The 12,618-nt window shown below is 37.3% G+C and overlaps 2 protein-coding genes across 4 annotated transcripts in view; one reads left to right on the top strand and one right to left on the bottom strand.

The window, feature by feature from the left end:
* LOC135139947 (uncharacterized) overlaps positions 1-7,375 on the top strand; it is a 30,388-nt gene extending 23,013 nt beyond the window's left edge. For all 3 annotated transcript variants that reach the window (XM_064070323.1, XM_064070316.1, XM_064070332.1), the window contains exons 4-6: positions 4,011-5,300; positions 6,224-6,268; positions 6,327-7,375. In XM_064070323.1, the coding sequence (XP_063926393.1) occupies positions 4,011-5,300; positions 6,224-6,268; positions 6,327-6,356 (1,365 nt within the window). In that variant the 3' untranslated portion in view covers positions 6,357-7,375. The remainder of the gene's footprint in view (positions 1-4,010; positions 5,301-6,223; positions 6,269-6,326) is intronic.
* Positions 7,376-7,441: 66 nt separating this feature from the next.
* Positions 7,442-10,289, bottom strand: LOC135139968 (syntenin-1-like). The gene is made up of 4 exons (XM_064070341.1): positions 10,113-10,289; positions 9,727-9,980; positions 8,963-9,561; positions 7,442-7,935 (listed from the first exon to the last, which is right to left on the bottom strand). Exons 2-4 carry the CDS (start codon positions 9,967-9,969, stop codon positions 7,881-7,883), a joined length of 897 nt encoding a protein of 298 aa, XP_063926411.1. The 5' UTR covers positions 9,970-9,980; positions 10,113-10,289; the 3' UTR covers positions 7,442-7,880.
* Between the last annotated feature and the right edge of the window lie 2,329 nt (positions 10,290-12,618).

The following is a 12,618-nucleotide window of genomic DNA, read 5'->3' on the forward strand; positions in this document are numbered from 1 at the left end:
ACAAATACTACGTGAGGGAATAGTAGAGGTCCGGTGGAAGGTACGCGTGGGACTCCAGAGCGGATGCGGGAGCGGAGCTTGCGTCCACCATTGATAAAAATATCTTTTATAGACGGAATATTTAGAATATTAAAACATACAAAAAAATTGAAAATTGTATTTGTAAATTTAGAATTCCAATAGTCGAGTATTGTAGAGTTTGTAAAAGTAGCTTATTTTAATTGTAGTCGTTTCTTCATGTTTAAACTTAACATAGTTATCTATTACTATTTTGCATTTTTGAAAAAATCCATACGTTACTTTTGACATTGCTTCACTTCGTGCTTTTTGGCTTCAGACAGGAGAAAAAGGGGAAAAATGTAAGTGTTGTGGCAGAGCTTCAAACAGAAGAAAAAATAAAATTGCTATGGCAGAATGCCCTGACTCGTGCCCGAAAATACGCTTTTCAAGTACACACAAAAAGTCATTGTTAAAAAAATTCTGCTACTTTTAGACGAGCATTAGCACGTTCAAATCACAAGCATGAGCGCTTAAAAGAAAGTGAAATTTGATTAATTTTGTCTCCTCAACGCAGAGGAGAGGACTGAGTAATTTTTTTTTTTTCTCCAAAAGCACTCATAAATTTGAAGAACACATATTTGGCAAAAATAGACAAATTTTGGTTAACGATTTGCCATGCTTCCAATAACCTTAAAATATTTTCCAAGATGTCACAGCATTCGATTTTTGCAATTTAGAATTTAAATTATTCTAAAACGTACGTATATAATTTTGATTCTTTATCCAAAGACGTTATTTAGAAACGTAGAGATTAAATGTAATGTAACATTAATGAAAATTAAGAAAATCTTACAGAAATTGTATCTAAATGAATACTCAAAATTAAAAAATTTTAATTTTGAAAACATGTCAGTTTTTAAAACTTCTTAATGATGGCACAAACTAAATGTTCTCTTTTAATGTATGTTTGCTTTTTCTTTACTGCACCTTGCGTTTGAACTGGTTGATGGTTTTATTTTATCATTAACCAAAAAATACCACCTGGTCGTAAAACTCGAGCTCGTAAAGCATATATTAACCCATAATCTGTTTCCTGAGATTGATATAAATCTGACGTTTTACGACAATTAATTGCCAGTTTGAGGAGAGTATTTTTAGCGGAGGTGTCGAAAGCGTCACATTTAGTGCAGAAAATTGGTTTGCAGTGAGTGCCAACCGTTTTAAAATTAAGTTTGTTTTGCAAATTTGTAGAGTTTAAATAATATCATAAGCTAATTTCATGGTTAAGTTGATTTTGTGCCTGTTTGACATAAAAGTTTAGTTAAAAAATACATTGATTTCCAATACTCCTGTTTTATTACTGAAAACCCTTGAAAAATGTTGGGAAAAAACAAAATTTTGCATGACGACGGTAAAAACTTTGAAAGATCAAATACACTAATTTTATAACCCTTTTGTCACTCTAAGCTCTTGAAAACTGTTGGGAAAACAAAATTTTTTCACGGTGATCATTATTCCTCATTAAAACGTAAAAATAGCGTCTGCGAAGGTTTGTTTTTGTGTTTAGTACGAGTCGTACCTCTCGAAGCCCAGAAATTTTCGTTCGGACGTTGGCGTTTCGCCTCATGGACGTTCTATTCAAATCAATTGCGGAAGTTGGCTCTCCGTCCCAACAGCACATCCCACTTGAGCCGCCGTATCCCGTGCATATGCCTTGCAGACGACTGGCTATTGCTAAGTAACTCCTGCGTAAGTCGGCTATAGAGAGGCGTGTGGGCATATGGGGTGTACAGAGACGCGACCAAGCCTAAGAACACGCTATAAATACCGCCTCGCGAGCAACTCTCATTCAGTGTATTTACATTAGTCATTTTCGAACGTCCTCCACCGAGACTCGTTCCACGACTTCGTCAATTTTTGACTTTTTTTCTTAAAAGTGCCTTCAGTGCTCATCGGCGGTTTTCGTAACTCTAGCTAAGCCATGGACGCCCCCCAGGTAACACTAGCTAGGGAATGGTTCGGTGATTCGGAAAATGTGATTTTTTACGTAGTCCTTACGCTGACGCTGGCCGTTTTGGTTAAAGTTGTCGTGAGCAAAATGCGACGATTGGAAACTGGCAGGGTACTCATTATTTCTCAGTGTTGTTAATTTTGTTCCAATTGTACACTAACTTACGCGAAAATTCAAAACGAAACTTGTTTTATACTGTATCGAAAGCTTCGGCCACCGGAAACTCCAATAAACCGACCCTCTGGATTCCTGACTCGTTGCTACGGGAAAAACTCGTCTTGATTTCGGTGGTGTAAGTCGAAAGGAGGACTTTGGTGATCGGAATTTGCAATGGCCGAAGCTTTCGCGAATACGCTACAGTTCGTTTCGCGTTGGGTCTTTTGTGCTGCGTGGAACCGGCTTCTGATAATCGCGAAACGAGCTGTACTGCATGTACTAATAAATCGATATCCGGTGATCTAATAATATTGCACACCTTGAATTGTTTTTCAAGCTTCATTTGTTGATCGGGGTGGAGTACCCTTAAACAATCGACGGTCGACTTTTGCATGTCGCTTCAAGTGCATCTAAAAACGCTACGATCCAGACGTCGTCGTAATTGAATTTATTGTTGATTAAATTAATCAAATGTGTGGGTTCGTAATGGATGTTGCGCCTTTTAATATTTGGATGACGTCCAATACGATTTTATGGACGTAATTATGGCGACCCCACCCTTATCTTATTTACACTAGCGAAACAGTTCTTGAAATAGACGAGTGGCTGGTTTTTTGTTTTTTTTTTTTTTGCGATTAATAGCTGCAGGAATGCAACATTTCGATTTGGATGATTCATGGTGCTATTGTGGCGGTTGGATACAAAGGATGAGACGGTTGTTCTTGTCGCGTACTCACTCTACCACCCTTGATTTCCAATGGATTTATTGTGCGATTGTTAAGAGACGGGCGGATATTTTATTGGCACTGCGTTTCTAATCTAAATTCATTAAATTGTTACAAGTACGATTTATTTTTAGGCGGATTTTTTGAATCGTGGGTCGTTCAACTGAGAGTGACGCGTCTGGAGCATTTGATAGGGGATTTTTTTAGGAACGTTGCACAATGCAATTGTAGATAGTCTGACGGTGATATGTATATGGTCGTTACATAAGACGGAGAGCGGGTTTTAAATTGCATAAATAAAATTGCACCGGTAATGTAATACAGCTCGTATAAGATTTATGTTTTTGTTAACACGCAATATATCGTGGAACTCTTCTGAAAGCTCTGAAACATTGTGGTTAAACATTTATTATTTTATTATATCCGCTCGTGTTTTCCACAAAAAAGTTTAAAGTTCTCGACTTAAATGTCCTGTGTTGATTTAATGTTGGTCTCTTTTTAAGTGATGTTAATATGTGTATTAACTAAAAACTAAAATTCTGTCTTAAGTAATGTCAATGATTTTTAGAAAAAAAAAAAATAAATAAAGAAGTAAATATGCCAAAATTAAAATAAAATTGGACCAAAGAAGTAAAATAAAATTTTATTGTGATAATTTGCCATTATAATTAATATTCAATAAGTTTTGATAAATTTTAATCAAGATTCATGTCAGATGGTTCTTAAAAATAACAATTTATTTAATATTCCAATTTATATTTTACTGATTTTAAAAAGTTGAAACAAACTATATAAACACCTGTGCTTTTTCTATGACTTCAAATTAAAGCCGTAATTGAAATAATTTTTAGGGAGCAATTACTAAAAGTTTTCATGTTCGATTTTTTTTATATTATTTTTGAAATTCTAACAATGGCGAAATTCTTAAACATTTTATTGGAATTTTGAAAAAATTTCCAAGGTTTGGGTTTGGGTTGTTTTTAAAAACATTGACATAATACGGAAAACACATTTTTGCTAAATTCGTAAATCGTTATGAAGTTGTATAAAAATTTAATAAATTTCATGTATCCCTTTGTAAACTTATAATCTACAATGTCCGCCTGTCATTGTTTCAGAACGCCGAAGAAGCCGCAGCTTCTCCTTCTGCTGAGGCTCCAAAATCCGAAGAAGTGAAAACTCCCGAAGCCGCCGCCGAGGTGCCGGCGACCGCCACTCCCAGCACCGAATCCGTCGAAACCGCTCCGGCCCCTGCCGAATCTCCAAAAGAAGAAGTAAAGCCCGCGGAAGAACCGGCGAAACCGGCCGAACCGGCCGCCACCGCAACGACACCCCCAACTGAAGAACCGGCAGCCCCGAAGCCGGTCGAAGAAGTGCCCGTCGAACCAACCAAAGCTCCCGAACCCGTGAAAGAATCACCGCCGCCAGCACAACCCGCAGAAACCGCCCCTTCTCCCGTCAAAGAAGAAGCCAAACCGGTCGAGGAGCCCAAACCTAAAACCGAAGAACCCGTTGTAGTCGAGGAAACCAAAGAGGTGCGTAATACCGAAGAGATCCCTCCACCTTTACCCTCCTCTAACCCACCCAACCCGGTGACGGTGTTTGCCGAATCGACTAAAGCCGATCCGTTGACTGAAACTCCCGTTGCCGCCGAGGCCGCTCCTATCGTCGCGGAAACTCCTCCCACTGTCGAGAAAGCCGCTCCCGCAGTCGCTCCTCCTCCTCCGCCCGTCGAGGAGAAAGTCCCAGAGCCGGCGAGCGCGCCGGTCGTCGAGAGCGCGCCACGGGAAGAAGACAAAGTTGTCCCTCCCGCGGAGCCGGACCTAGTGGCCGCGCCTCCGGTGGAACAGCCCCCACAGATCCCGGAAGCGTGTTCCCTACCCCAGAAACCTGTCCAGGAGCCTCCGAAGAGCCCGGAGGCGCCGCCCGCTAACGTGGTGGTTTGCCCGATACCTCCTAAGACCGAAGAGGCGTGTCCGCTGCCCCCCAAACCCGAACAGTCCCCCGATAAGAGCGCAGAAGCGACTCCCGTGGCTCCGCCTCCGGCCGCACCCAGCCCGGAGGCGAAGCAAGAGGTGGCTCCTCCTGCGGAGGAGCAAGTTCCGCCCCCCGCGACCGTCGAATCCGCCGATTCCCTTCCCGATATTTCGACGGAATCTCTTCCTTCTCTTCCCGAGCCGGTTTCGGATAGTCTTCCCGAACCCATGTCTTTGCCACCTGTCGAATCGTTGCCCGAACCGATCGCGACCACGGAGGAAAGCCTGCCCCCAGCGCCTCCCTCGCCCGTTTCAGACCTTCCCCCACCACAAACTGAAATTATACTGACCAACGGGAACACGAATGGGCTGCCGTCACCAGTCAGCAACGATGACGCTCTACCGCCCCCCGTTGAAGGACCACTGAAACAGGTGAATAGAAAATAAGAAAAGACAGATAGAGAGATTTTTATGATGATGGACTTTTTGCATTCATTAACAATGTCTTGTTTCTCTTCGTTGTGTTTTTATTAGATTTTCCCGGCTATCTTTTGTTTGATTGTGCTAACCAGAAGTTGTGTATTGTCCCAGTCTCTATACTAACATGTCTTACCATGCTAATAGTTTTACCATGTTGTTTTAGCAGTTTGGAGCCAGTTTAGGTGGTGATTGACATTTACAATTGGTTTGAATTGTGAAGCGTTGAAGTTTACTTCCAAATCTGTGTTTTTAGTTCGAACAATGCTGAAAAATTATTAGCCGTCGCGAGCTTCATTCGCTTTGGTCTATTGATCGAATTAAACTTTTGAAGATGAATTTAACTATTTTTACAAAAAACTCAAATTTAAGTTCCGCCCAATCGCAGCATGTCTATTTCTTACTCAGAATCCCGTTATATAAAAGTTGGCTTAATTGTGAATTAAAGTATAAATATTATCTCGCAAAACAAACGCTGGCAGCGAAGTTACTGTTACCACAGCCTTTGAAAACTGATCTTTTATTCGAAAAACCGGACGCAACAGCGGTTCGTGACTTGTTAAAAATAGCAGAATTTATGTTCGTTCTGTTAATCTCGCTTTCTTTAAAAGTTTCTCGTTTCTCGATAGTCGCCTCGCCTCTTCCGCTTGTTCTTGAGTCTGAAATGAATTTTAATCGCCTCGAAATAAACATAAAGTAGAAAACCAGATGTAGACGACGTTCGTTCCTAATTAATTAAGCAGTCTGGAAAACAGCTTCACCAGAAATCTAGGTCAAAGTAAGCTCCAAGGAGTTGATAAAATCGAATTGAAAATGTCAAAACGCCAGTCTTCTCCAAGCTTTTTAATGTCGAGTTGACGTTTCAATTAATTTTTCAGGTTCCCGCAGAATCCACAGAAAGCACAGGTGCTGATAAGCCAGCCGTAAGTAGTTTTTTTCTGAGTTGATTTGTTCGTGCTGACGTTTGTAATTGTTTGGCAGGAGTCCGCCCCCGGGGCAGTCGAAGAATAAGTTTTTCTCTGAGTAAATGTTTTTATACATGTATATGAACTCTTATTACAAGTTAAAATTTAAAAAAGTTAACGGATCATTCCTGGCAGTGACCGTGGTTCGACCAAAAGAAGAAAAACAAAACTGCCATTTAAATTAGACTTCTTTAGAAATATGGATGTCCACAGCGCAAAAATGGGAATAGTTGGAAAAAAAAATTAATACTCGTATATTAACTATTTTATATTAATGTTTAGTGGAAGTTTTTGGACAGTTTTTATATGTCGTTAACTCGACCTTTTTATCGTATACAATTGTAAAATACAGAATAGCGTAGTTTAGTGTTTAGATGGCCTGCATTGTTTCATTATTAAATTTCCTGTAAACCTTCACGATTGTTTGAATATAGTTTTTATATATTTCCAATTATTCGTCGTATTTATATATTTCTTATAATTGCTTTCCTAGCTTTAGTACATATCTACCAAAAACCTGCTGCGAAAAGTGGCGCAGGCGCTGTAGAAGTCCTATTCCACTTTTCGTTGCAGATTTTGTTCGACAGCTGAGATCTGTTTGTATAAAAAGATGGTTATGTGAAGATTTTAAAATTATAAATGTGTAGAGATAGGAATCGGCTGTCTATCTATATAGTTACATAGTATACGGTGTGCTTCATGTATTTTCTGCGTCAGGCAGCTTAACGCATTCTTGTTTGTTTCTTCGCTGTTTCAAGGGACAAACGATTACAGCGTTTTTATTGTATAGATGGTTTCGAATTTCAAAAATTGTACATTGTTCACAACGAAATTCATTTGAAAACAAAAAAAAATTGTTCGGTGTTTCCAAATTTTAATGATTAGAATATAGTTAACGAACGGAATTTAGTTTTGATTTTTTACCAGCTCGAAACTATATTCTTCACAGCGATTTGATATTTCGTCATTATTACTCATCGACTTATCAAAATGGCTGTGTGTGTGTAGGTAAATCAGACTCCATGTAAGTGTGAATGTGTTTATAATATAAATATATAAATAGGATGTTTCCTATACGTTTTTTTCTTACTTCCCCTCATATAATATGGTTTTTGAATTAAAACACAAAAATGCAATGACATCACGTCTTTATTTCTATCTTATCTTTATAAAATCTATATTTTCGTTTCTGGCACAGACCATCACAAATCCAACGTTCTTTGGTAGATTACGAGTTCCTGGTGTATATGGTGCTAAGCATGCAACAGTAAGATCCAGTATCGATAACTATTATAAAAACTATATATATAATATAAAAAACATAGTATAACTATATCATGGACGTATAACGTAGTGCTAACAGACAAACAACACAGTGCAATAAATTTTACTTAAAGAAATTGAATTTTTATAGCGCTCAGTTATACTTATTGCACTCTTTAATACTTAACCTAAATAACGAATTATTGATGAAGATAATTATCGATGTAGAAATAAGAGATAACATCCACTCAAACGCGAATAGAAGCCATTAAACACATGTATTTAGTCTTCAAGGAAATGAAGCTTATTACAAGTTGGGAATAGAATGGTCCATCAAATTCTTAACCAGCGATCCTGCCATCCTAGAAAAAAAACGAAGTTTTATGATTTAACGTCAGCTTTGAAGTAATCAAATTTATATTGACGTATAATATACGAAAGTTCAGTGCTAAATTTAATAAATACAATGACCAATTTCACGCTATGTTAAATCCACTTGTCTGTAATGTATAAATCTATAAATGATTTACGGACGTTTTAGGCGAGTAAATGGAAATTTTCTTTAAACAGATTCATTGGGTTTCGGTTCGTACATTACTTTGTTTTAACTTTTTCCAAAATTTTTGTGTGAATCAAGAAAAAAGAATAACTAAAATACTACTACTACAAACCCTAATTATTACATGTTTGTTTACCGATCTCTCATCAAAATACCGTTATTTGTTTAAATTGTTCGCTGTAAGACAATTAGATTAACACAAGCAACATTTCCTGTAACAGTACATAGAACCGTAAATCCCCTTAAGTCACGTGATAAATGAATCATGTGATTCATATCAACAAAGACAAATGACATTTTATGCACAGAGCTAACAATTTCATGTCTACGTTTACTTCCTTGTTAGAAGGTTGCGGCGATATTTAGCACACACGGGTGCAAACATGGTTTTTTAACACGTGTTGCAAACGTTATTTTTTCACGTTAGGGTTGCTACTTTGCGATACATGGCTTGATTTTTGACGTTGTGTCATATTTAATCTTGATGCACAAATATTAAATCACTGCCATTGCTTAGTTGAGATATTTTCGTGAAATTTTTCATTAGATAAAACACCTGACAAAAACCGTACGAGGACAAAATTTGCCGATATCTATTACAAATACAGATATACACAAAATTGAGAATCATAATTATATCAGTATAAATATTTTTTTCTAGTTCTCAAATAATAATCATAATAATAATAGGTACACTGATAAAACTAAAATAGGGAAATATGGACCCACAAAAAACTACCTCCTGATTGAAAAGAAAAGATAATAATGAAAATCAGTTCGCTCAGCCCCACTAGGAGATAAGTCAGGAAAAATACCATCCATATACTTACTTCTTCACCATATGCTCATAAATGAAGCTCGGAATCACCGTAATCGTGACAACATCCCCGGCCTCTTCAATGAACTTGGTGACCTGCTTGTCCTTCAAGCCCACCACGTTCTGTCCCTCCACCTCCAGGAGTTGATGCTCGGTCAGAACCCCGTTCCTCGCCGCCGACGAGTCCTTGACAATCGTCACGATCTTCCCGTTCTTGAACTGGAACCCTATGCACCCTACGCTGTCCTTGTGCAGCGTGATGGTCCTCTCAAAGGGCCTGTCTCTCACAGCCACCTGGATGCCGTTGACCGGGCTCTTGCGCAACAAATCGTGCACCTTGTCCATGGAAAAACCGGCCACGTTCGTACCGTTGATCTGCAGGATTTGGTCGCCGAATCTCAAACCGGCTAGAGCCGCAGGCGAGTTCTCCACCACCAGACACACGAAAACCCCGTTGTTGATGGGTTTGACGCGGAGTCCCACTTTGCCTTCCTTGTCCTTGCAAAGGGTGAGCTGGCGTACGCCGTGGCTGACTTGAGCGCGCTGGAGCCCGAGGGACTGACCCGAGATGGGGGCCACCATGGTGGTGGTGCCCACAGGAATCGGGATGCTCTGAAATAATCATTTAATTTTAACTACTTCAAGTGGTGACCATTTCAAGATACAATTTTATTTATTGATACATATTGAATGTGATGCAAATTTGTGACGTCACCTCAACCGCAAACTACTGGTCATTTCACATCCTTCTGTAATTAAAAAAATCCCGTTACTCACCGCATGGGGCAGAGCAATCTGCGAATATTCGGGCATGTTTTGCTTGATGACATCTTCGGTCAATTCCAACCCCATGAATTCACCCAGTGATGGATAAGCCGAATTTCCGGTAGCAGTCTGGGGTACGGGCATTTCTGGAGAGTACGCTGGGGGGTAGGAGGGTGCACTTGCTGCAAGAGCTTGATTTTGAGCCCTCGACATGTGGTCAATTTTCATATCCTCGAGGCTTGGATACAGCGACATGTTTGTTATGGCTAATGGAAAAAACAGGGTTATTTGATACGAGACTTATCAAATGACTGAATGTTGATTAGAAAAACATAATCGTTCTCATATTTAGAGATTTCTATAAATAGATATCGATATTTGTAATGGTTAATACTGACCTTTTGGGCTTACAGAGAGGAATTGTTGGACGCTTTTAACCTTCTCTTTTACAATTGGAATGGTTTATCATTGATGATTCATCACAGTTTAAACGACTCGTGAATGCTCTATTGTTGCAAGACTTGTTTTTTTACTTCGACATGTACCGATACTGACGTCTGACGTTTGTTTATTTATTTATTTGATTAAAAGTGGCGCCCTCTAGTGCTCGGAGTGAATTGAGTTTTAAAGATTGTTGAGAGGTAAAATTGTACTTGATTTCAATTTTTAATTGCTAGTATGGCTTTTTCAAAAAATGTTTTATCAAATTTAAAAATAACAGCAATTGTTCATAGGCAACCAACATAACACCCTCTCGTGGCGCCATCTAGCCACGTGACACATAACCGACAAGTGACAGGTTGAACCAGAGATCTCTTAGTAAACTTGCCAAGGATCTAGGTAGTCCAGTCATTTTAGGATAAAAAAGGGATCAATCTCGGAATGAGAGATAATAAGCTGAATTTTTGTATATACCTTAATTTTGGCGTTTTAAAAGTTGTGTCAAAAGTCTCACAAAATCTCGTGTCTGCGTCGTAAGTTATTCAAGGTCAAAGATGAAGAAAAACAGTTTTTTGCGATTATCTCGGTTTCTATTGCTCCAGTGATGTTAACATTTATTATCATAATTGTAGAGCACAAAATTTGGGAGAAATTTTATTTGAAACATTTTTTCATGCGCTCAATCTTTTTTGAGATAGAGGGCAGTGAGCGCGCAGCGCTCATCCATACGTACTGTAATGCAATCAACCGTGAATATCTATGAATACTACCTTGAATTTTGAAAAATTTGTATTATTTATCAATTAATACATTGTATTTAAACATTTTACATATTTTCAACATATTCATTGAATAATACTTACCTACTTTATTGTGTAATTAAAAACGCATTTAATGAAATATTTATTGTATATCTCGAATTTATTTATATCTTTAAAATGTGTAAGGTTTTAAATACTTATTTTTCTATCATGATTATAACTGGAAGGTCTGGAAACAACGATTCAGGGCACCGAAGATGATGACGATGAAACAGAAATTCCCGAACGTCCAGAAGATGACGGTGAAGAAGAAGAAAATTAATACTTTTGTTCTTTAAATTATTAAAGATTTATAGATTTTCACTGCAATTCAATTTCAATCGTAAGAAATGTACAGGTACTGAACAAAGATAAAATTAAAATACATTAACTCGTTTTACTTCCTTAAATTTTTACTTTGAAAAAATTAATATAACTTTTAGTTATATAATAATATAACAAGTATAATATATTATCTAATATATAAAACTTACACATTTGAAAGATAAAGTAGGTACTTAATTATTTTTCTACTTAAAATCTACTTTCAATAAATTAAGGTATACATACAATAAGTATTTCATTTAAAGAGTTTTTAATTCCACAAAGTAGGTAAGTATCATTATCATTAAATGAATGTATTGAAAATATGTAAAATGTTATTAAATGCAATGTATTAACTGATAAATAATACAAATTATTCAAAATTAAAGGTAGTATTCACAGATATTCACGGTTGATTGCATTACAGTACGTTTGGATGAGCGCTGCGCGCTCACTGCCCTCTATCTCAAAAACGATTGAGCGCATGAAAAAATGTTTCAAATAAAATTTGTCCCAAATTTTGTGCTCTACAATTACGATAATAGATGTTAACATCATTGGAGCAATAGAAACCGAGATAATCGCAAAAAACTGTTTTTCTTCACCTTTGACCTTGAATAATTTACGACGCAGACACGAGATTTTATGAGACTTTTGAGACAACTTTTAGAACGCTAAAATGAAGGTATATACGAAAATTCAGCTTATTATCTCTCATTCCGAGGTTGATCGCTAATTTGACTGGACTAAGGTGCCTAATACGGTTCTTAAAGTGAAAAAAGACTTTGGAACAAAAATTTCGATGAAAAGAAAACGCTCAAGAAGAAACATTTTCATGATAGTAACTTAATCGGAAAGTAAAATCAATTGAAAATATATGCAGCAGAAAGACTGTCCTCAGTTTTCACGAGTTTAGTATAATTGGGTGCCTATACACATTTATTAGGCTATTTGTGTTGCTTGTAGCGAAGCGACAACAACAAAACAATAAAAAAAATCGGTCACACATTGTGATGTGCTGAACAGTAATTTGTAAAATCTGACATTTAATTGTCTTGCATTGTAACACTGTGTAACGTGATATTTATGTTTTTTCGTTTGGTTGCATTTATTTTTTGCATTTTTTCTTCCTTGCAAATTTTCTAAAAAAACTTTTTACCATATTTCCTCTAGAATTCAGCTTATTGTAACAAAATCATTTAGCAGAAGTTAATTTTTTATACTTATATTTGAATAACCTCATAAAAAGTTGTTTTATTTTGAAATTTGTTGAGTCCATTCAAAATTTCAGTTAAAACTTCAAGATAAAATAAATTAAACAAATGGTTCTTACCCTTTA

The sequence above is a fragment of the Zophobas morio genome, unplaced genomic scaffold, assembly GCF_036711695.1.
Source record: "Zophobas morio isolate AGI-343-1 ecotype UQ-CSIRO unplaced genomic scaffold, CSIRO_AGI_Zmor_V1 ptg000004l, whole genome shotgun sequence".
Classification (NCBI taxonomy): Eukaryota; Metazoa; Arthropoda; class Insecta; order Coleoptera; family Tenebrionidae; genus Zophobas; species Zophobas morio.